Source organism: Lithobates pipiens, unplaced genomic scaffold (assembly GCF_037356315.1).
Source record: "Lithobates pipiens isolate NorthernLeopardFrog02 unplaced genomic scaffold, aLitPip1_a1.2 Scaffold_3, whole genome shotgun sequence".
Lineage (NCBI taxonomy): Eukaryota > Metazoa > Chordata > Amphibia > Anura > Ranidae > Lithobates > Lithobates pipiens.
In genome coordinates this window covers 104,233,037-104,257,957 of record NW_027507790.1, presented here as the reverse complement: position 1 = coordinate 104,257,957, position 24,921 = coordinate 104,233,037, and the positions used below count along the sequence as shown (strand labels likewise).

General features: G+C 39.7%; 1 protein-coding gene across 1 annotated transcript in view; it reads left to right on the top strand.

Moving 5' to 3' along the window:
* The window catches only part of ADAMTS19 (ADAM metallopeptidase with thrombospondin type 1 motif 19), a 354,949-nt gene that overhangs the window by 228,819 nt on the left and 101,209 nt on the right, over positions 1-24,921 (top strand). The window contains exons 13-14 of the mRNA XM_077463285.1: positions 11,135-11,265; positions 13,871-14,043. Of these exons, the coding sequence (XP_077319411.1) occupies positions 11,135-11,265; positions 13,871-14,043 (304 nt within the window). The remainder of the gene's footprint in view (positions 1-11,134; positions 11,266-13,870; positions 14,044-24,921) is intronic.

Here is a 24,921-nt window from a genome sequence, read left to right as displayed (position 1 = left end):
TTTCTGATCGCTGTATTAGTGTCACAGGTGACGCTAGTTAGGCAGGTAGGTATTTAGGTTCGCCGCAGCTTTTTATAGTGCCAGGGACCCCCATATACTACCGCATAAAGCCCCCTGATTGCCCCCTAGTTAACCCTTTCACCAGTGATCACCATATAACTGTTACAGGTGACGCTGGTTGGTTAGTTATTTTTTTATAGTTTCAGGGCACCCGCCATTTATTACCTAGTCTCACTAGTGTACCCCTAAATTTAGGGGTGTCTACTTTCCAAAATGGGGTCATTTGGGGGGGGTTTGTGCCATCTTGACATTTTATGGCCTTCAAAACTGTAACGCCCTTAGAAAGCCTGAAGGCGGTGCTTGGTTTTCGGGGCCCCGTACGCGGCTAGGCTCCCAAAAAGTCCCACATATGTGGTATCCCCGTACTCAGGAGAAGCAGCAGAATTTATTTTGGGGTGTCATTTCACATATGCCCATGGCATGCGTGAGCAATATATCATTTAGTGACAACTTTGTGAAAAAAAAAAAAAGTTTGTAATTTTCCCGCAACTTGTGGCAAAATATAAAATATTCCATGGACTCAACATGCCTCTCAGCAAATAGCTTGGGGTGTCTACTTTCTAAAATGGGGTCATTTGTGGGGGTTTTGTGCCATCTTGGCATTTTATGGCCTTCAAAACTGTAATAGGTAGTGAGAAGTGAACTCAAAAATTTACGCCCTTAGAAAGCCTGAAGGCAGTGCTTGGTTTTCGGGGCCCCGTACGCGGCTAGGCTCCCAAAAAGTCCCACATATGTGGTATCCCCGTACTCAGGAGAAGCAGCAAAATTTATTTTGGGGTGTCATTTCACATATGACCATGGCATGTGTGAGCAATATATCATTTAGTGACAACTTTGTGAAATAAAAAAAAAAAAAAAAAAAAAAAAGTTTGTAATTTTCCCGCAACTTGTGGCAAAATATAAAATATTCCATGAACTCAACATGCCTCTCAGCAAATAGCTTGGGGTGTCTACTTTCTAAAATGGGGTCATTTGTGGGGGTTTTGTGCCATCTTGGCATTTTATGGCCTTCAAAACTGTAATAGGTAGTGAGAAGTGAACTCAAAAATTTACGCCCTTAGAAAGCCTGAAGGCGGTGCTTGGTTTTCGGGGCCCCGTACGCGGCTAGGCTCCCAAAAAGTCCCACATATGTGGTATCCCCGTACTCAGGAGAAGCAGCAGAATTTATTTTGGGGTGTCATTTCACATACGCCCATAGCATGTGTGAGCAATATATCATTTAGTGACAACTTTGTGTCATTATTCAATCGCTTGAGGCAAAAAAATAAAATATTCAATGGGCTCAACATGCCTCTTATCAATTTCCTTAGGGGGTCTACTTTCCAAAATGGGGTCATTTGGGGGGGTTTTGTACTGCCCTGCCATTTTAGCACCTCAAGAAATGAGATAGGCAGTCGTAAACTAAAAGCTGCGTAAATTCCAGAAAACGTACCTTAGTTTGTAGATGTGACAACTTTTGCGCAAACCAATAAATATACAATTATTGACTTTTTTTTTACCAAAGACATGTGGCTGAATACATTTTGGCCTAAATGTATGACTAAAATTGAGTTTATTGGATTTTTCTAATAACAAAAAGTAGAAAATATCATTTTTTTTCAAAATTTGCGGTCTTTTTACGTTTATATCGCAAAAAATAAAAATCGCAGAGGCAATCAAATACCATCAAAAGAAAGCTCTATTTGTGGGAAGAAAAGGACGCAAATTTTGTTTGGGTACAACATTGCATGACCGCGCAATTACCAGTTAAAGCAGCGCAGTGCCAAAGTGTAAAAAGACCTCTGGTCATTTACCAGCAAAATGGTCCGGTCTGAAAGTGGTTAAAAAAGGAGAAGAAACCTAGAAGTTTTACAACATTATCAAAATATGTTTATCTATTAGTAGATAAAATTTACTTAGGCCTTTTGCCATCTAATCTCTTACACTGAATTTCTTTGTGGATTTGCTAGTGTGATTTAGATGATTGTGCTCACTTCTGATTCAACCTCACCTTTCCAACAGATGGCTGTGTATTCTTATCAAGTATAGATATGTGTCACAATCCATAGCTGATTTAATGACTGCAAGCTGCCTTGGCCCTGAAGCAGCAAAACAACCCCAAACCATTTTTCACCACCATGCTTCACCGTTTGTATGATGTTATTTTCCTGAATTACTGTCAGAGGGGGCACCAAATATTGTAGTGTTACGGTGGCCAAAAAAAACTATCTTTGATTTGTCAGTCCACAGCACATTTGCAGGAGGTGCAGTCTTTGTCTACATGTTCAATGGCAGACTTTAGTCTTGCTCTAACATTCTTTTTAGATAGCAAAGGCTTTTTCCTTGAAACTTCCCTTGTAGGTTAAATAAGTAATTTTTTTTTTTTAGATTGAAGATGCATGCACTTTACTGTTCTAAGAGTTTCCTGCAAATCAAATGATTACATTGTTGGGCTCTCTGAGACTTTTTTTTTCACAATATAATTTTTATTAAATGATTTTTTTTCTTTTAGCATCAAGTGGTCAGCTCTTGGGCCTGCCAGTTCAGGACAAATTAGCAATCATTTGAATGTACACAACTTGTAGATTGTTTTCCTTACAGTGGAAAAACTGGTTTCAAATATTTTAGTGATCTTTTCAAATCTTGCGCCAGACTCATATGCCGCGTACACACGGGCGGACTGTATGGCGTACTTAGTCCGTCGAAACACATTTCAGCGGACAGTCCACTCGTGTGTGGGCTTCAGCGGACTTTTTCAGCGTGCAGTCCGGCGTACTAAGAATTTCGGATTTTTCGAAATTCTGTCCGTCGTACTTTGGTTTCAGCGGACAATCCGCTCGTCAGTATGCTAGTTCGACGGACTAAGAATGGCGCATGCCCAGAAAGGATTTACACGGCGGAAGGGTGCTTTGCTGTGTATTGGACTTCCTATTTCTAGTCCCGTCGTACGTGCTGTACACGTCATCGCGCAAGCTTTCGACGGACTGTTTGGGTATCCGTGTGTGGTCAAGTCCGTTCAGTGGAAAGTACGACGGACTGTCCGTTGGATTGTATGACGAACTAAGTACACCATACAGTCCGCCCGTGTGTACACGGCATTAGGCATCAAAAACCTTCTTTCTTAGAGCCTTAGAGTAGGGGTCCCAAACTGGCGGCCCTCCAGCTGTTTGTGAAACTACAAGTTCCACCAGGCATTGCGGAGCTGACAGTTACAAGCATGACTCTCACGGACAGAGGCATGATGGGACTTGACATTTCGCAACAATTGGAGGGCTGCCAGTTTGAGACCCCTGGCTTAGAGAAGTCTTTTGTTCTTGGTATGATGACACCACGCACATCAATTGTTAAGAGAATGCCAGGCCCTAGATATTTAAGGTTTAAGTAAAACCGATTCCACCTGTTTAGTCCGTAAAAAGGTTCTAATCATTGGCACTTAATCTAGAATACACTTCATGGATTTGAAGTGGTAGTAAATATAAAAACTTACTTTTTTTCACTGGACAGATCTACATGTTCAATCACCTTGAATATGAGAATAAATACACCATGTCTATTTTATCTGTAGGCACTATTTAAATAAAAATGCAAAGTGTAAAGGAAACTAAAGGCAAATATTTTCATTTTGGATAGAGTGAGGAAGGGTGTTATAACCCTTGTCTGTTTTTTTTTTTGTTTTTTTTGCTATCTGTATCCCATATGAGAGATTTCCCTTCACTTCTTGTCCCATTCCCAAAATAAGAAGTGAGAGGAAATCCCTCCAAAATGAGGGAATCCCAGGGGGTTAGCAGAACTAGTGTCTCCATTGGAAGATTTCTACTTATTCTATTTCTCTTCATTTATCTATTACTGTTCTGATGTCAACCCAAAATTTGGGATTTTTTTTAACTTTCATTTTCAATGGTAATGGCAAACAGGACACAAAGAGGGTAGGGATGGGCCAACGGTTTGGCCTGAGCATAAGTTTGGGCCGAACTTTGGTTGTTCGGGTGTCTGCAGAACAACAAACAATATGCGTCGACACATAAAGGCTTATATGCAAGTTATTGTCATAAAAAGTGTTTGGGGACCCGGGTCCTGCCCCAGGACACATACATCTATGCAAAAAAGTTTTAAAAATGGCTGTTTTTTTTCGGGAGCAGTGATTTTAAAAATGCTTAAAGTGAAATAATAAAAGTAAAATGTTTCTTAAAATTTCGTACCTGGGTGTCTATAGTATGCCTTTAAAGTGTAAATTTTTCTGGTGTTTAGAACAGTCCCTGCACAAAATGACATTTAAAAAGGAAAAAAAGACATTTAAAAGTAAATGCGGCTATACTGAATTGTTAGTCCCGGCAATACAGATAAAAGTCATTGAAAAAAACAGCATGGGATTCCCCCAGTCCATTACCAGGTCCTTTGTGTCTGGTATGAAAAATTAAGGGATACCTCGAACCAAAATTGAAAAAAAAAAATGCGTGGTGGTCTCCCCAAATTCCATACCAGGCTCTTCAGGTCAAGTATGGATTTTAAGGGGAACCATGCACCAAAATAAAAAAAAGGGCGTGGGGTCCTGAAGGGCCTGGTATGGATTTTTTTTTAAATTTTGGCTTGGGGTTCCCCTTAATATTCATACCAGACCCAAAGGGCCTGGTAATGGACTGGGGGAATACCGTGCCATTTTTTTCAATTACTTTTATCTGTATTGCCGGGACCAATAATTCATTATAGCCACAAGAACTTTTAAATTACTTTTTTTTCTTTAGAAATGTCATTTTGTGCAGGGACTGTTCTAAACACAGGAAAAATTAGCCACTTTACAGGCATACTATAGACACCCCCAGGTACAAAATTGAAAATAATATTTTACTTTTATCATTTTACTTTAAGCATTATTAAAATCACTGCTCCTGAAAAAAGGAAGTTTTTAAAACTTTTTTTTTTTTTTGCATTGATACATGTCCCCTTGCATATAAGCCTTTAAAATTAGCACTTTTGATCATTCATGTTCGTGTCCCATAGACTTTAAATGTGTTTGTGTGTTCTGCTGAATTTTTTCCCTGTTCGGTATGTTCTGATGCAAACCGACCTGGGGGGTGTCCAGCCCATCCCTAATAGAGGGTGATTCTCCCTAATGGGTAAACAGACAGAAATATAAACTGACAGGTGTTCTAATTACTTCCCACTTCATCCAAAACTTCAAAATAAAAACGTTTGCCTTTAATAAGGCTGCTTTCACACTGAGGCGCTTTACAGGTGCTATAGCACTAAAAATAGCACCTGTAAAGAGCCTTTCCTTTCACACTGGAGCGGTGCGCTTGCAGGGCAGTAAAAAAAGTCCTGCATGCAGCATCTTTGCAGTGCTATAGGAGCGGTGTAATCTATTATATTTATTGTTATTGTTATTTGACAACTCGTCATTACCTGTTGGTTTTTGTTGGAGGGCTCTAATAGTTTCTCTCTATGCCTGAGGGTTTATTCTGCATACTGACTCATGCTTACTCTATCTCTTCTTTTCCCTCATACCTCTTATGGTGATGTTATTTCCAAATTGAGTTGGAGGGAGGGCAGGGGTGCAAGCTCAGACTGCATGTCTGCTACATCCTGCCCCTGGTGTATTGCTTTATCCTCTCAGACTCCTTCAATTGGTGGAGGGGCATGGCTGGTGGAGAGCAGTAATGGATATCCTGTAAGCTAATCAATGGGAACACTATGTCAGCCACTTTGTAGAATTCTCCACCCTGGCATCTGATGTCACCATCAACCTCAAACTGTTTGGAAAGAGGAGGTGTGGCTTGAGGCCTGACAGATAGCAGCCATAGGGAGGTAGCCAATGGGATATTGTTTGGGCCATGATTAGCTGCTGCAGGCAAGAAGGAGAATTAAATCTCTCCGCCCTATGTCATTCCTCTTCCTGGATAGATGTACATGCCTATTATGTCTTGTTTTCCTCTGTGTGAGGTGTGTTACTGACTGTGGCTGACTGGCTGACTATCCTCTCCATCTTATCTAATTTAGCTAATTCTTAGATATGAGCCTGCCCACAGAAAAAATAACACTAAAGCTATAACATTTCAGGGAAAAGAGCACTGGACAGAATCTCTTAGACCAGTCTGTAGATGAAGGCTCCCGGCACCATGCCAAGTCGCCCCATTCCAGCAAGCACTTGTCAGCCAGTCATAGGTTACACAAATATTGACACTCTGTGAACTCTACTAAGATGCGATAACATTTATTAACAGTTGTAGACAATAAAGGTCTCTCAATTTGTTTACAATTCTAGAAACTCATTTTCTAGGCCTGTGGGGCTCAATTCTTGCCTGTGAAATCAACTTTTTAGTGGATGCTTCAAAGAGGTATCACAATACAAAGACACAAAGGCAAATGAGATTTGTACTTTTGTTCAAGCAGTGGTTGAATGCATGCAGGAATTTTTCCATACCAAGGCATTAGCATCCAGGAAAAGAGGTATACTGTCACGATCTGGAGTCAGGCTTAGAGGCTAGTAGCTATAGCAGCAGAGCAGATATTCACACAGGTCACCCTGGCTGATGACACGGGTTCACCTGAGGTGCGGGGTCTAAGCACTAACCGGTATTCACCAGAGCTCCCAAAGGTGGAGATGGGCTTGGCTGCGTGTTAGTGCCAGGTCGCTGTCCTCAGGATAGCCCCACCAGGAGGTGAGAAAGCCGGGGGTCTGGTAGCAGATATAGCAGGTAGGGATCAAGCAGAAGCGTAGTTGAGAAACAAGCCAAAAGTCGGTAACAAATAGTTGCAGGTTGGGATTCAGCAGAAGCGTAGTCCAGGAACAAGCCAAATGTCGGTAACGAATTGTAGCGAGGATACGGTCGGCAGCAGGAGAGATAGGAGCAAGATATTGGCTGGTGAAGGCACAATATTCTGGCTACTTCCTGGTGCAGAGACATGGCTTAAATCAGGAAGTTCATGGGAGGAGCAAAGGGTTCAAGGTTCAAGGCAAACAAGATTCAAGACAAGATCATTCAAGGAATTGTCCAAGGAGCTGTCCAGCATTCCAGGTGGCTCAGCAAGCAGAGTCACTGCCAGACACACCAAAGGTCCCAGGTTCAAGCCCAGGTCCTAACATATACAGTATGTTCCTCAGAGTAGGATTCCAGTCTACCTCTAGCACCCAGATTTGAAATTGAGTTGTTTTCAGAATAATCACAGTCAGAATAAGGTGAATGTTCATCAGCGCAATGCTTCTCTCTTTGGCTGAGGTGGAGGGGCTAATGGATGAAGCCACGATCTCCAGCTCAGCCAATCAGAGGAAGCATTATTTTAATTTTCATAGTACAAAGTTTCCTATGAATGGCTGACTGACTCAATTTTGTTGTGAGTAGTTTCTATGGCAAGGTAGAATTGGGTGAGCTTGAATTGTGTTACCTTGAAGTTCCATCTGTCCACCCTTTTCTTCATAGAACAAAATATACAGTCCATCCCATGGTATTGCAGTGAGAAGAGGGAGAGGTCTTTACAGTTCAGGCAACATGAAATCTTTTTGTTTTTCCCTCAAGCTCAAAGAATGGTACAGCTCAACCTGTCTTCTTGGATAAGTAAAAATATTCAGCTGGCCTCCAAGTCCATAGGTCTTTCCCCACCCTCAGAGGTACAGGCTATCCTCATGAGAGGAATGGTGGCATTTTGGGCAAGCTATAAAAAAGTGCCTGTCAAGACTTTTTGTAAGACTGTGAGTTGGAGTACATCCAACACCTTTCTTCCCAAATATAACCTGGACATCAGATTTGGCTTTGATAAATCTCTAGGTGCTTCTGTTCTATCAGCTGTTTCCTTCAATTGTTGTGTGTTTTTTTTTTCCTCCCTCCTAATATTGCTAGTATATTCTTTTATAGGTTGACATGAGAAGGGCATGGATATGGGACCGTGTTACTTTAAACTTATCGAAATGTTCCATTCCTGGCGCCACCTCATTTGAGCCATTCATCCCCAGCCTTATGGCCATTGTAAGATCTTGTGATGGAACATTGAAGTTAGAGGCTAACACACTTTTTATCCCTATCTAGGAGTTGCCTCAAGGGGTGTCAGAATGGTAGAGCTGACCTTTAAGAGGCTAGCATGAAGGAGGAGGAGCTAGGAATGGAAAATTACTATAACTATATATAACTACATGTAACGCGTTTATGTAATATACAGGTATATATTGTGTGAGTCCAGTGGCCAGGTTAATTTAATGGCTTTTTGCTCACATTTATTCAAAATAGAAATGTTTCCCTGATGGGGGTTTTAGCACCAATCAGAACAGGAAACAGAACACACACCCCTGGCTATCATGGTCTGTTCAAGCTCCTTGTCTGTTTCATCACAAGCACCAACTCTCTCACAGAGGCTTGGCCAGTACACAGACTGCTCCCTTGCCTCACACCTGTCTCTTGGCATTAGCTTATTAATAGACTTGCACCAAATACAGTATATTGGGATCAGTAAAGAAATATTTGATTACCTACCTTTTCTACTGCAAGGTTCAGCTTCTCCTGGATAGCAGTCACCATCTAAAGCACTAAAGATGTTTAATGTAATTTAAGTGTAGCAGTAACATTTTTTTTTTCGCATCTGCACATGATGTTTTTTTCCTGTTATTTTTTGCATGCATATGCTGTTGTATCCGTATGTGGATGTGTACAATATCTCACAAAAGTGAGTACACCCCTCACATTTTTATAAATATTTGATATCTTTTCATGTGACAACACTGAAGAAATTACACTTTGCTATAATGTAAAGTTGTGAGCGTACAGCTTGTATAACAGTGTAAATTTGCTGTCCCCTCAAAATAACACATTCATTTAATGTTTAAACCAATGGCAACAAAAGTGAGTACACCCCCTAAGTAAAAATGTCCAAATTGAGCCCAATTACCCATTTTCCCTCCCCGGTGTCATGTGACACGTTAGTGTTACAAGGTCTCGGGTGTGAATGGGGAGCAAGTGTGATAAATTTGGTGTTCTTGCTCTCACTCTCACATACTGGTCACTGGACGTTCAACATGGCACCTAATGGCAAAGAACTCTCTGAGAATCTGATAAAAAAGAGTTCTACATTAAATGGTGTAGGCTATAAGAAAATCCCTGAAACTGAGCTGCAGCATGATGGCCAGACCATACAGTGGTTTAACAGGACAGGTTCTACGAAGAACAGGCTTCACCATGGTCAACCAAAGACCTGCAATAGGGAGCTACAGTTCATTGAGGGAACCATGAATGCCAACATGTACTGTGACATACTGAAGCAGAGCATGAGCCCCTCGCTTTGGAGACTGGGCTGCAGGGTAGTATTCCAACATGATAATGACCCCAAACACACCTCCAAGATGATTACTGCCTTGCTAAAGAAGCTGAGGGTAAAGGTGATAGACTAGCCAAGCATGTCTCCAGACCTAATCCCTATTGACCATCTGTGGGGCATCCTCAGATGGAAGGTGGAGGAGCGCAAGGTCTCTAACATCCCCCATGTCATCATGGAGGAGTGGAAGAGGACCCCAGTGGCAACCAGTGAAGCTCTGGTGAGCTCCATGCCCAAGAGGGTTGGGGCAGTGCTGGAAAATAATGGGGGCCACACAAAATATTGACAATTTGGGCCCAGTTTGGACATTTTCACTTAGGGGTGTACTCACATTTGTTGCCAGCGGTATAGACATTAATGGCCATGTGTTGAATTATTTTGAGGGGACAGCAAATTTACACTGTTATACAAGCTGTACACTCACTAATTTCCATTGTAGCAAAGTGTAATTTCTTCAGTGTGAGACACTGTGTATATATATATATATATATATATATATATATATATATATATATATATATATATATATATATATATATATATATATATATATATATATATATATATATATATATATATATATATATATATATACATACACACACACACACATATATATCAGTGAATAAACTCCAGAAAAATTATAGTTGAGTCATGATAGCTTTGCACCATTGTAAAAGCTTAGCTGGTGCTTGGGAATACAGCTAATGGACTTAGAAGGATTGATGTAATTGATACCCATATGAGTAAGTTGTCTAATCAGGAAAAGCACTTTATGATTAATTACTTCAGTTGCAGAACATACAAAAATATTGCAGGTCATCAGTTACTGTACTTGGCTTCATAATGGTTTCTTTCTTTTTGCTATGTGTAAATTAATATTAATGCCATCTGAGAAGCTTTATTCAAAACGAGTATATTTGACTAAGTGTATAATGTCCCAATGCAATATGCAGTGTCAGCACCATTATATCATTTTTTTCAGATATTTCAACTGCATCAATGAGTTGCAACATAAGGAAAGCTAATGAGAACTCTGTTTAGTGTCCATCAACAAGTTTCAGGCTGTAACTAAAGTTTATTTTGTGCTATCCAAATTAATCAAGTTCAACGTTCCCATTAATTCCATCTGGGCATTTTTTTCACATGAAAAAGACAATTAAAATAGAACATTTTGTAGAAAGCCAATGACTGCAAAATGTATCTCATGTGTAATTTGTTCTTTTTTTATAGAGTGCCAAATGCATATCCAAATCTACTATACAGCCGTTTTTCCAACAGACACATTCTGTGATATTAGGGCAATTTGGTTTAAAATAATAAAACGCACATATACAAAATGCAATGAAAAGGTTCTAAGTCACTTCATTAAAGGGAATATATAATACGGTAGTTTTCAGGCAAATTTATTTATGTGTTTTTTTTTTTTTTTTTTTTTAACTGTTTAAATCTTGTTTTTTTTTTGTTTTTTTTTTATTAAGTTGAAGCGTTTATGATAATGATTAGTCTGAAAAAAAGTAAACATATCATTTAGAATTGAAATGTGATTGTAACATTTTCCTGTTCCTTCTGAGCTGCTTCTAAGTTGTTTTGAGCTGCTGGTTTACTCAAAGAGTAAACTGTAAGTTTAACAGCCATGCCGTCTTAACAGCATTTTATTTAGGAATTTGGTAATCATTGATCCTAATCCTAATATCCTTAAAACAATTAGGGTTCATATTTATTTTTTTTTATCTCTATGCTCTGTTTTTCTTTTCCCTTTTCCTGCTAAAAATGTTGTAATAGGTATATCTCTTCACAGTGGTGTAGAGTTGGAGAATGCACCAGCATGACCTCATCCTCGGAACACTTGTCTGGAGAGTGGAGTTCTTGGAGTACATGCAGCAGAACGTGTGGCACAGGAGTTCGAAGTAGACAACGGAAATGTGTAAGGTAAATATATTTAATACATTGTATTGTTAAAGTGGTAATAAACCCAAAAATAAACATTTATTATTCTGCAGCCTACAGATTCTTAAATGTGATAGCTGCATTCATTTTATATTTTAGGCTTTCTTCTATGTTCAACTGGCGATTCAGCCAGTAGGTCTGTTGGTTTTTAAAAGAAGATGCTCTCCAGGAGAATGTATCAGTTAGGCCCCATTCAAACTTGTTATCGGAATCTGAATCCCAGAGCCCCCTGATCCAGGCCCCCCATGTGAATGAGTAGGGGTACATTCACAAAGAAAAAAAAATGTAGTGTAAAAAATGACAGTAGGCAGTTTTTGACACATCCGTTAATTAAGAAATAAAAATAAAAAAATTGTCACGGTCTATGATCAATTACGACACCTTCTGTAACTGCCGACCCAAAAAAACCAAATAGAAAACAAATCTCCGGTCCCGACAAAGGCTTCCGCTGTCAGCCAGCTCTTAAATAACTAAGAGGCGGGGCCACCTGGTGATGTCACTGACCCAGAATGCCCTCGGCCGATGACATCAAAAAGGGGCAGTGCCACCTGGCTACGTCACCGGGTGGCCCCAGCCCTTAGTTATGAAGGAGCTATTAGATGATGGCAGATTGCAGGAGCGTTTGTTGGGACTGGAGGTTCTTTTTTTTGCGGGGGGGGGGGGGGGCAGTGGTGGCAGCAGGCATTGTGATTGACAATGGATCTACCCCAGGGACATTTTTTTATACTTGATTTTTTAATAAAGGAATTGTCAAAAACATGTGTTGTGTTTTTTTTTTTTTACATTTTACACTTTTTTGGTGAATGAGTAGGGGTGGGGGGCAGGTTCTGGGGCCCCCTTGTTAAAGAAGGCTTAGAGATTCCAATAAGCCCCCACCAACAGACCCCAACAACCAGGGTTGTGGGGAAGAGACACTTGTCCCCATCGACATGGGGACAAGGTGCTTTGGGGGGGCATATCCCCTGTCCCCCCCTTTCCTGACCTGCCAGGCTGCATGCTCGGATAAGGGCCTGATATAGATAGGAGGAGACCCCAGGCTCTTTTTTTTCATGTATTTTTCATTGGCTGCATTCTTTTGTTCATATTCAGCTGTCAGTGGGGAAACCCACTAACAGCTAATGAGTCATTTGTTGTTAAGGACACGGCAGCCGTCTTCCTGGCTCACTCCTTAACAACCAGCTATTCTTCACAAAGAAATTGAATCGGTTGCAAATGGATTGAACAATTCAAAACCTTGTGAAAATTTGGAATTGGTTAGAAGATAAAGAAACCAAAAAAACTAAACACATGTCTAATGACTTTGTAGAGCACAAACAAAAAAAATCACATTGGTCAAAGCCAAAGTCATAACAAAGCCATTGCATGAAGTTGCACGGTAAAGTCACAATGAAAATCACATGGTTTTAAAGACACAAAAGTGTGAGTGGACACTTACAAAGATTAGACATACCCTTTATTCAGGGGTACTTAAAATGATCACCTTTAATTTATTTATATGTAAAATTGTTATCCCAAAAGGAATAGAAAACTGTTACTGTAACTGCTTAAGAAGTGTTAGCTGGACTTTGACTTCAATGTGTTAGAATATCTAAATCCGTTAGTCCATCTACTACTCCCCCTCACCCCTACAGACTAGCAATGCTGCTGTCCAGAGGTGTCCCCTGTGCTCATTCATCCAGAGTGAGGACACTCTAATACAGGAGGTGTGTTACTGGCCATATCACCAAGTGAAAACAGAGGGGAAAGAAAAGAAGAATAATGCAGCTACCCCTAATAATTGATTAGATGCAATATATCACATTTTTGGTTTTGTGTGTAATAGCACTGTAAACAGACTTCTATCTAAGACTTTATTTTTAAATTTGGTGAAAGCATGACAGGGATATGGTGTAACCTGTCCCAGTCCCAGTATATCCTTCATTAGGAGTATACACTTATGAGAGGATCTAAGCAGTACAGGTAACAGCAGAACCCTATCTATCATGGTAAGTTTGAAGATGGCAGGGGAGGGGATGGATATACAGGGGACAAACACAGCAGTAAGATGTGGCCAAGGATTTACCTTGCCCATGATGTTGCTCAACATAGTAATACCTTGTACACACGGTCGGAAATTCTGAGAACAAAATGCGTCTGATTTTTTCAGATGGATTTTATCCTAAACTGGTGTTGCATACACATGGTCGGACAAAGTTGTCAGAAAATCCGATCGTTCTGAACGTGATGATGTTCGTTTGTTATGACGGGACTACGTTGAGGCTAGTAGCCAATAGCTTTGGTCTCGTAATTTTATCTGAGCATGCGTGGCACTTTGTCCGATCGGAATTCTCTACAAACGATTGGAAAAAGTCAGATTGCATTTTTTTGTCAGAAATTTTGAATTCCGACGGAAAAAGTCAGATAGAACCCACACACGATCAGATTTTCCCACAATATAATCCGATCGGACCTTTTCCGTCAGAATTTCCGACCGTGTGTACAAGGTATAAGAGCAATTCTGGATGTTGTGTCCCTTTAATCTTTACTTTCCTAATGTATCATACATGTGCTGCATTTTCCACCCGATCTTTATTGTTCTCACCTCTAGCCAGAGCACTGAAGGACGTCAATGTAATGATCCGAAAATCCAGTATAAAATATGTGAGAATCCAAGATGTCCTCCTGGGGTCCCAGAATTTAGAGACTGGCAATGTCAGACCTTCAGCTTCAGATCCTCCTACCCTAACCATAAACATCGCTGGCATGCTGTCATCAATGAAGGTAATATTGGTAATTCATTTATATAATGCACTTATATTCTATTATATACGATATATAATATATAAAATTAACCAAACTTAGCTTCTTACATCATGTTTTTGTCACAAATATACAGGGCAGTAAGCAGCAGACACATCTCTTTCACACAGGATAAGTTTAAGATAAGGATAACTGTGAAAAACTTGGGGAGATATGTGTACAGTGGAGATCTCATCACAAATTGTATCAGTCTTATTTTTTGAGTAATTTTCTGTGCAGTGAGTGAGTTAGTGGGTGCAGGCAGTGGAGGACACAGTAGAGAATAAAAGGTAGAGTAGAGTTGATGGGGACTGAATGGGGACTGGATGAGAAGTTCTTAATGAGCAGAATAAAAAAGTTAAAGTGGTGAAGGTTTTATGGGAAATAACAACGTTTTTTGCAGCTTCATGGTATCTATTCAAGCAAACTGCTTCTTTTAGTTGTTTCATGTTTCTGGCTGGTGTTGGCTCTGATGGTGTCTGTCAGCTGGGCTTCCTTTTGCTGCTAACCAATATGAGCCTAATTGTACTACCAATGGTACATAAAGTGAATCAAAACAATTTTTTAATAAATTTCAAAAAACAAAAGTGTTTGAAATGTATTAACATAAACAGCATTAAGTCTGAATATTCATTTTTTAAATATGTGAATTTTAAATATATGTCCTAATTTGTCTGATTTACTGATCATACTACAATTTTAGAACCACACGTGTTTTCTATGTCAATCTAAGATAATGACTGTTTGGTTAAAGAAATAAAAAAGCCTCCTTAATTCCTTTTAAAGTTCTACATTTAAATACAGAATTCCACAGACAGATGAGCTAAGCTTCTCACCCTTGTTTTTTATCTTGGGACCGTGAAAGAATCCTGTGCTGCAGGCATTTGGCCACCATCATCGGCTCCTTCTTTGTATTGGAATTATAAAGACTTTAGAACAATTGTCAGTCACTAATTCCAGCTTTCGCATGTTGAGGTCTCCAGGCTTGTGGTCAGGTTTCATGAGGAAATATGTGATATTTCACTTTTCATATTTTACATGTCCCATTAAATACCAGCACTAAAGGTTACAGCCCTGCTTTCTATAAAATGCACACAAATTTCCAAGGATTCAGTTTTCCATATGAAAATATGGAAAACAATCTCAGTGTTTTTATATTTAACCTAAGCTATTTTTAAGCATATGGGGCAGAAACTGTTTCCACAAGTTTGACCAAATATAGATCAAATCCTAAAAATGAACAAATATGCAAGCATGTAATGATTTTCAGTTTCTGAAAATGGTGGTGGTTACTGATAGAGAGAGCATTGACACAAAGGATCACGCATGTGTAATTTTGGTTGCAATACAATCAAATAGTACATGAGGACATGTTTCTCATCAATATGTACAAAGTATAAATTACATATCATATGATGCTTTAGCATTGTATTCATGTTAATCCCTAGATAAGTGAAGAGAAGTGTTTTCTCTTCTACCCATACAATAAACATAATCATAGTGTTTGGATAACTTGAATGCAACCCAACATATGTTGTAATAACAAGAGTAAGTCAATGACAAACTGGCTGATTTACTAAAGGAGCCCAGGACTTTAACTCATAAAAAGAATGTCGATTCACTTCAGTTATGAAATCATGTGGACAGTTAATTTCTGTTTTTTTTATTTTTATTATTATTATTATTATTTCACCTGTGCATGTTTAGATAATTAAAATGAATCTTCACACTTTGTGTGAAGATTCTCAATTTTTAGAGTAAATCAGCCTCAGAATGTCTACTGAACACAATTAATATGAGTGTTTACTATGCATGACTTTTTAAAATAGTAATAATATGAGATGCCTCAAATTTTTAATTTTTTTAAATTCATCTTTTGATAGCAATAAAAAACAGTGTAACTATGGGAAAAGAAAACAAAAAATGACATAAAAGATGCAGCTTTTCACTAGCATTAACACAAAAATCTTTGTTTCTTTGAACCTGACTAGCTCAAGTGTAGCGATGTGCAATTTGTTTCATTACAGATCAAAATTATCGCAACATTTTCATTATTTAGAGATTCCGATGTGTCCCACTTTCCAAATCTTAATAGTAACGAATTTCCACAAATCCAAAATAAATGGTAAAAAAATGAATTTGTATTCATTTGTTTAATTCGAATGACATGATGCAATAGTTTGGGTCTTTTGTTAATGTTTGAAGTATTTAAAATAACGTAACAACATAATGAATGATCCACATTTATTCGGACACATTTTATTTTTACTTTGCATTAACATTTTTCATTATTATAAAAAACAACTTGTGTTTGGGTTGGATAGAGGTGGATCCATCAGAATGTCTGAATTTTAACATAATGTTGAATCCAAAATAAAAAAAATTCCACTCATTTTTGGGATGCACGAAAATCCAGTCGATATCATCCAATTAGCTCATTCCATTTCTCTTTGTGGGTTAGATTAGCAAGGATTACGTAGCTTGCATAAGTAATCTCCCAAAGTAACGTATTAACACGTTAAAGCGAATATAACCAATCTTCCAAAATAATGATTGAAAATATGAATCGATTCAGAACAACAAATATACGTAACAAATACAAATATACAAAACGATCTCTCATGCACATCGCTACTCAGTGATGGTTTGCAAAACATTAATTATGTATGTTAATGTAGAGGTCCATACTTTTTGCATGCTGTTTTCATGCATTTTGTGTTTTAGTTTTTTTTTTATTTTGTCTTTAAATGTACTGTAAAATGCATTGTATAAAGCTGGTTCCCCGCTGAAAGCTGAATGTCCCAAAAAAAAAATTTGCCAGGAAAAATTTTTTCCGCCCAAAAAATTTGCAAAAAAAAAAAACGGCGTAGGACCCCCTCAAAATCCATATCAGACCCTTATCCGAGCATGCTGCCCAGCAGGTCAGGAAAGGCTGGGGACCCCCAGATCCTGGCCCCCCACCCTATGTGAATGGGGATTGACCCCTTCACCAAAAAAGCAGTGAAAAGTTTAAAAAAACAAGAGGCAGTTTTTGACAATTCCTTTATTAGTAAAATAGCTCTGAGCTGCCGTCTCTCCTGATGTCGTCTCTCCCAGTGCCCTTGCCTTTTTCTGCCACTGTTTTCTCCCCGAGCTATCATCTCCAGGTGTTGTCGACTTCTTGCACCACCTCCTCGCGTTACCGCCGTCTTCTTCTTCGCCGTTGCCGCTAAAAAACAAATAAAGCTGGTCTTGTCACGTAGCTGTCTTCCTCCGTTCTTATGTTCCCCATTGTCCGACACCTCTTATATAGGCATGGTGCATGGCCATCCAATGATGTCGCTCAGAGAGCCCACCCCTTGCGACATGTGAATTTTTAGCACCACAGCTCAGTGCAACACAAGTGCACTGGAAAGGTGTATTGGGAGATATTCTGAATAAATGGCACTGCAGCACATCAATGTGCATTATTGCAGTACATTGATGTGAAGAGGTTCTTAAGGTTCACCCAAATCAAACTGACAACTTATCTAATGAGCATTGCGTCCTCACTGGCTAAAAGGATGCAGAACCTCACTTGCTAACAGTTATGGATTGACGTCTCACAGGTTCAGCCAGTAATGGAGCAATACCATAAGGAAACATTAGGAGTATTTTTTGATGTCTTTGCTGTCAAGTTGTTTAGTGTGACCTGGCCCTTAGGTGTATTTAAGTTGTTAATCCAGCCAAAATGTTGTATTTTTTAGGTTTGAATACACTAAGGAAGAACTAGGACCCCTGTTGAGCTTTTACTGCTATCTGGATTATGTTAGGGAGATTTCCCCTCATTTAGTGTCCTTGTGACATGGTTTCACCAAACATGAAGTGGAAAAAAAATCTCCAACGGAAGCACCTCCAGAAATAAAACTTTTTTTTTTTAGTAGGGTAGGGAAAGTCTGTAAAAGAAAAAAGAAAGAATGATGCACTTAAAGTGTAAGCCCTTGTACACACGGTCGGACATTCCAATGGAATGTGTCCGATCAGACCATATTGTTGGATAATCCGACTGTGTGTGGTCTCCATCGGACTGTTTCCATCGGAATATCCAACGGACCAAGTTTTCCAACTTGTCTATAAAATTTTCCGACAACATGCTCTGATCGGACATACTCCGATCATGTGTAGCCTACTCCGACGAACAAAGTGCCACACATGCTCAGATCAAATTCCTAGACCAAGGCTATTAGCTACTAGCCTGAACGTAGTCCCGTCATAACGAAATAATGTCATCACAGTATGTACAATCAGATTTTCCGACAACTTTGTCCGACCGTGTGTATGCAGCAGTTTCGGACAAAATCCGTCGGAACAAAATCCAACGGATTTGGTTGTCAGAATGTCCGACCGTGTGTACAAGGGCTAAAACTTAGCTAGGACCTCCTGGATAAGATTAGTGTGTGTAGCATATAAAATTAGTTAAGTTCAAATACTGATGTAGGAAGTGTATATAGTCTGGAAATCTTAAGGAATCTGGTTTGTTTAAGCACAAATCTGTGTCCCTGTTGCATATTTTGAAACACTTCCTGTCTAATTAAACAATTGTCACCATTAATGTTAGTTAAGCTGGTGGACTTTCTAAAGCCCTGTATACACGAGAGGACTTATGTCCGACAGACTTCCGAAGGAGTTCTGCCGGAGTTCTGCCGGAGTTCCGACAGAATTCTGACGAACTTTTCGGCTGAGCGGACTTGGCCACACACAATCACACTAAACTCCGACGGATTCGAACGTGATGACGTACGACTGGATTCGAATAAGGAAGTTCATAGCCAGTAGCCAATAGCTGCCCTAGCGTCGGTTTTAGTCCGTCGGAATAGCATACACACGAGCGAATTTTTCGAAGGGACCGGGTCCGGCGGAGTTCCGTCGGAAAAATTTGAAGCATGTTCCATATTCTAAAGTCCGTCAGACTTTGGTGAATCAAAAGTCCGTTGCAGCCCACACACGATCGAATAGTCTGACGGAATCAGTCCGTCGGACTTTGGATGTTGAAAAGTCTGCTCGTGTGTACGGGGCATAACAAATCTTCCAAACCACTGGGAATGTATTTGAGAAAAAATGTCCATTCTGCTCCATAAAATTTTCCCGTCACTACTGAGGAAAACAAACTTCGATTTTACCCCACTAACGATTAGTAAATGAGCATTCTTAGGATTTATATTCATAATTCAAAAATCTAGTCTATACACTAGGGAAAATCTCTCCAACAGAAGATCCTATAGCAGTAAAATTTGTAACAATCTAGTGAATACACTAGGGGAAATCTCTCCAACAGAAGATCCTATAGCAGTAAAATTTGACACGAGTTTTAGTCCTTCTTCACTTATGCAAAACAAAAAAAAACAAAAAAACATGACTGGGCGTGCACTTTAATTAATTCAAAGAAATTAATTAGAAATAATTAAATCTAATAGTATAGCCAGGATCAGGATAACACCCCCATAGAACAAGTCAGGAATGGCAGCCCCCATACTTTGAAGGTTCACAAAGAAAAGATATGGAGTGCAAAGTGTGGTTAACCAATCATATTTTAGTATGTCAGAACCAGATTAGAAAATGTATTTTATCAAATGCTGATAGAGGTTACTGCAATCTGCACATTTCTTTTTGCCTCAGTGAAAAAGCCCATATTTGATTTCAAATATTATGGAAGGAGGATGAAGAGAGAGAGGAATTTTCCTTTAAAGAGGGTTATGGTATTTACTGGAATTCTATAAAGTAAAGAAGCTTGTAGAAGTTTGCTCAGTAGAGTGTTTAGTATAGGACATTGCATGTGCTATGGTTCATACAGCATGTATTGACTTAAAACGACTATAAACTACGGTATATCTGGAAAATGCAGTAACATAAATGAAAATGTCATCTGTGTATTTGTCAGGTAATAATTTTAAAGACAATAGTACACATAAAATCAGATGTATTTTTAGTTGCATATGCTTAGTTGTACTAACATTTTACGACCTATTCAGCTGAGAGCATTTGGTCTTAAAAGCACACAGAGGTCTGTTATTCTTCCGCCTGCAGTGTTTTCCTGACTAGGAAAATAACGATTATAAGAGTTACTACCAGATTTTAGTCTCTTTTGCATAGCATTGTACAACCCCATGCACAACCACCCCATACTATATCAAGTGATTAATAAAACACCAGACAACCAATTTGTAGAAAAATGTGTCCATAGCCCTTTATTGAGGTTTAAAACATATTATTATACACTTTAACCACTTCCCGACCACCTCACGCCGATATACGTCGGCAGAAGGGCACGTACAGGCAAAATCACATACTTGTACTTTGCCCTTTAAGAGGCAGCTCGCTCGCATGCTCACGGGAAGCTCAGTGAGTCCGGTCACGGCTTCCACGGACTCGATCGCTGCGGGGATACCCGCAATCTCCTCACGGAGAGGAAGAACGGGGAGATGCTAAAGTAAACAAGCATCTCCCCATTCTGCCTAGCAACAGTGACACTGATCTCTGCTCCCTGCAATTGGAGCAGAGATCAGTGATCTGTGTTAGCAACACGTCCTAGGACACACTTAACCCCTACACTGCCACCTAGTGGTTAACCCCTTCACTGCCAGTGTCATTTACACAGGGATCAGTGCATTTGTATAGCAGTGATTGCTTTATAAATGACAATGGTCCCAATAATGTGTCAAAAATGTACGATGTGTCCATAATGTCGCAGTCACGAAAAAAATCACTGATCGCCGCCATTTAAAAAATATATATATTAATAAAAATGCCATAAAACTATCCCCTATTTTCTAAACGCTATAACTTTTGCGCAAACCAATCAATAATCACTTATTGTGATTTTTTTTTACCAAAAATATGTAGGAGAATACATATCGGCCTAAACTGAGGAAAAATTATTTTTTGAGATATTTTTGGGTAATATTTATTATAGCAAAAAGTAAAAAAAATGTTTTTTTTTCAAAATTTACGCTCTTTTTTGTTTATAGCACAAAAAATAAAAACCACAGGGGTGATAAAATACCACAAAAAGAAAGATCTATTTGTGGGTAAAAAAAGACGTATATTTTGTTTGTGAGCCACATCGCACAACCACGCAATTGTCAGTTAAGGCTGCGCAATGCCAAAGCGCAAGAAAGTGCTCTGGTCAGGCAGGGGGTAAATTCTTCCGGGGCTGAAGTGGTTAACCTGTAATTAAACAAACAAAAAGACAAAAGACCTTCTCATTCTTCAGGCTTTAAGCACCAAACATCTGTACATTACCATCAGATTACCAGTTGTAATGCTATCCGCACACAAAGGTGGGAGGCAATACAGCTGCAACTGACTCAACTTTAGAGACATTGTTACTAATGTCAGACAAGAGAACTGAAACACAGTAGAACAAATGAGGATTAAAACTTCCAAGCTTGCACTGGTGGAAAGAAAATCCCCAATTTTGTCCATAACTAAAGCCCAAGACTGGAAACACAGATTGTCATTTTCAGAGAAGACTAACATGAGATTAGGTAATTGACTGTGGATAGCAGTGAGGTCACTGGGTATGATATTTGTCAAGGACATTTCACCTAGGTGAAAAGGATAATATCTGGCAATCAAACTTGTAACAAATGAAACACGTCAAGTAGATTGTCCAGTCTCATGCCCCCCTACTACCTATCTAAAGAATGAATAGCTCATCAGTTCAAAAGTGAAAGTTCTCAGTGCATGTACTATATAGTATAGGCCCAAAGTACAAAGGAGTGATGTGCAATCCAAGCTGCTCTACCAAAAGACTTTGGTAAATACACAATCCACGGGCTATATACAAATTAAATCAACTAACTTCCCATGTGCCAAACCTTTTTATGTATATTTGACTAAGTTCCAGCCTGGCTGCTTCCATAGCTTCCACAATTCTAAAAGAATAAGCAAAAATCATTTTGTCACCAAAGACAATCGCAGCCAAACTTTTCTTTAATAGCACAAAGAGCTTTAATTGTCAACTATTTACCTCTGGCCAACTGGTCTGTCTTTGATTTTAATAAAAACATGTTTACATTGTTATCATTTGCCTGTACATCCAGCAACAATCCCCTTTTACAATCACAGGAGCAAGAAACTAGCTTGTATATACAAAATACACTTAAAAAGGCCAAAGAAAATTCAGTTTTAGCCCTGGTTCACACTGACTGCGGGAATGAAGTTCAGCTGAATTTGCATAATTTCATTCCCGCAAGTCAGTTCTGATTTCGGGTGTGATTTCAAAGACATCTGTGGTGGTTTCTGCACAGATGTCAATGGAAATCGCATCCCAAAATCGGGAAAAGCAGTACAGAAACTACTTTTGGGAATCGGGGCAGCACCGCAAATGCGGCTTCACACCAATTTGGATTCTGCCATTGTTGGCAATTGCCACCAATTTGGCATGCGGTTTGACATGTCAAATTGCATGCCAAATCGCATCAATGTGAACCAGGGCTTAGGCTAGGTTCACACTGGAGAATGTAGCGGCTCACAGCAGGAGTCCGGTGCATGTTCATTCACTGTTTAAGGTCTGATTTCAGCCCAAATTTTTGGTTGAATTCGGACCTGAAATGGACCAAAAGACACACAGGGCTCCTGTGCAATTCGTACCGGAGCTGCTGCGGAGATGTTTGAACCAGCTTCATAGAGAGCCGGTCACAATCTCCTGCTATGGGAAACCTGCATCCAATTCGCAATAGTGTGAACTGTAGTGATTCAAAGGCAGAAGAACAGACTGAATAATGCTGGGTCCTTTCTGACGAATTTTGATATCTGTATGGCCCTCCATGTTTGACAGAAGTTTATCGTTAGACTGACTTCTGCCAAACTAACATACTGAAAGACTTTTGTTGATCAGTGGCTTCAGCCAATTTGCTTCAGATACTGATCAGTGTAGTATAACAGCAGCGGGAGTTGACCCAGGTGGGGGAGGAATGGAAATGGAGAAATCCATTTTTTTTTTGTTGTTGTTCCTTTTGTAATCAGGAGAATAACATTGCTTCTTTTATGTTTAGCTGCATTGTGACAGTTAACAATCACTTCAGAAAGGGCGCTACTAACCAATGGAATGTGATGATCACCATGATTTAAATTATAGTGACTTCCAAGTGACAAGGCAGTGGAGAAAGGAAAGGGGGGAGGAGGGATGGGAGGAGGGGTCTAGAGGTTTCCCCGGGGTCCATTTGAGGCCTGCATCTAAGAGGAAAGAAAGAAGGGGCCAAGAAGGTAACATTGCTTCTTAAAACCTTTGAAAAAATGTTTGATAACAAAATAGGAGGAACAAACTGGGGCAGCATTTAACTTTCCAAAGAAAGAGACACATGCTAACATTTTTGAAAAATAGGAATAAAAACAGCCAGATTGATCTAAGTATTTGTTTTGTAGAAAATTGGATGTAAACCCGATTCATGAAATTTGAGCTGGGCACATATATTTGTTGTGTTTTCTTATCTAAAGGCCCATACACACTATAAGATTGTCTGTCAAACCTTGGGAGTTTCAATTTGTATGCAATAAGGCAGGCCCTTGCACTACATGGTTTTGGTCAATTTAAAGACAAAAATCAGCAGAAGAACTGATAGTGTGCATGGGGCTTTATAGTTACATATAGTAAGTGAGGTTGAAAAAAGACACAAGTCCATCAAGTCTAACCTATGTGTGTGATTATATGTCGGTATTACATTGTATATCCCTTTATGTTGCGGTCGTTCAGGTGCTTATCTAATAGTTTTAGACCGATGCCCCCGCTGAGACCACCACCTGTGGAAGTGAAGTCCACATCCTTGCCGCTCTTACAGTAAAGAACCCTCTACGTAGTGTAGCGCCGGCTCCTGAAGAGCACGAGCTATGTGTTTTTCTCTATTTAATGTTCCTAGAACCGCAGTTTGGCTTTGGGTTTGATTATTCCAAATTATGGTTTCAGTACCAGTCTAGCTGGATTGCACTGTTCTGTTTGGCCATAGGTGGCACTGTCATCACTAGCAGGTGTGAGAACGCAGTTCAGTTAGGCGCATTGAGTACCATTCCTTCTTGGAACCAACCCAGTGGGCGTATCATCCTGCTGTGCATTCTGGGAGAGGGTACTTAAGGTACTGATATCATATGCTTCTGGGTTCCGGTCCAGAAGAGCTTTCTGTCTGTTTGGTCCTGGTCTTCCTGACCAGCCCCCATGGCCCTCATGGCCTGGGGTGTGGATCCATCCAATTCTGAGTCTCGGGGCAGGCTAGCCCGAGGCAAAGTAACTGGAGGGAGGATTCGGAGGTAGTCCGGTGCAGTCTCTTGTGTGGAGAGGCTCAGCAACTGAAGAAGCAACCAGGGATGGACTCTTTGGGGGAAGGCCACGCTGAAGGCTGGCTTCTCAGAAAGAGCCTGGAGGCTTAGTTGAAAGACCCCAAGTGAATCTACCCTCATGCAGTATCGCCGGACCAGCTGCAAGGTATCATATGAGGGCTCTCTAAATTTACCTACATCCTTCAGTTTACTACAAGTGTTCTACAACAAGTCTGTGGCAGAGACTTTACTACAAGTGTTCTACAACAAGTCTGTGGCAGAGACTTTATTAAAACATTCATATGCAAGTCTGTGGCAGAGGCTTTGCTTTATTTGAACACTCAGCTGCTAGGCCTAGTGAGAGGAGGTCTATCCGATAGCGGTGAGGATCCAGTTGTGAATGGCTATTCTCTGGATTGCTATAGACGACCTGCTTTGAATAAGTTCCAAGAGTACCTGAACTTTCTACCTGAAACCCTCTAACCCTTATTGAGAGACTGTGTTTTGTCTACTCCCTTTTTGCAAATAAGAATCCCAAAAGCGGATCCAGTGTCAGTTTCTACAATTCTTTGGGTAATCAACCTCAGGAAA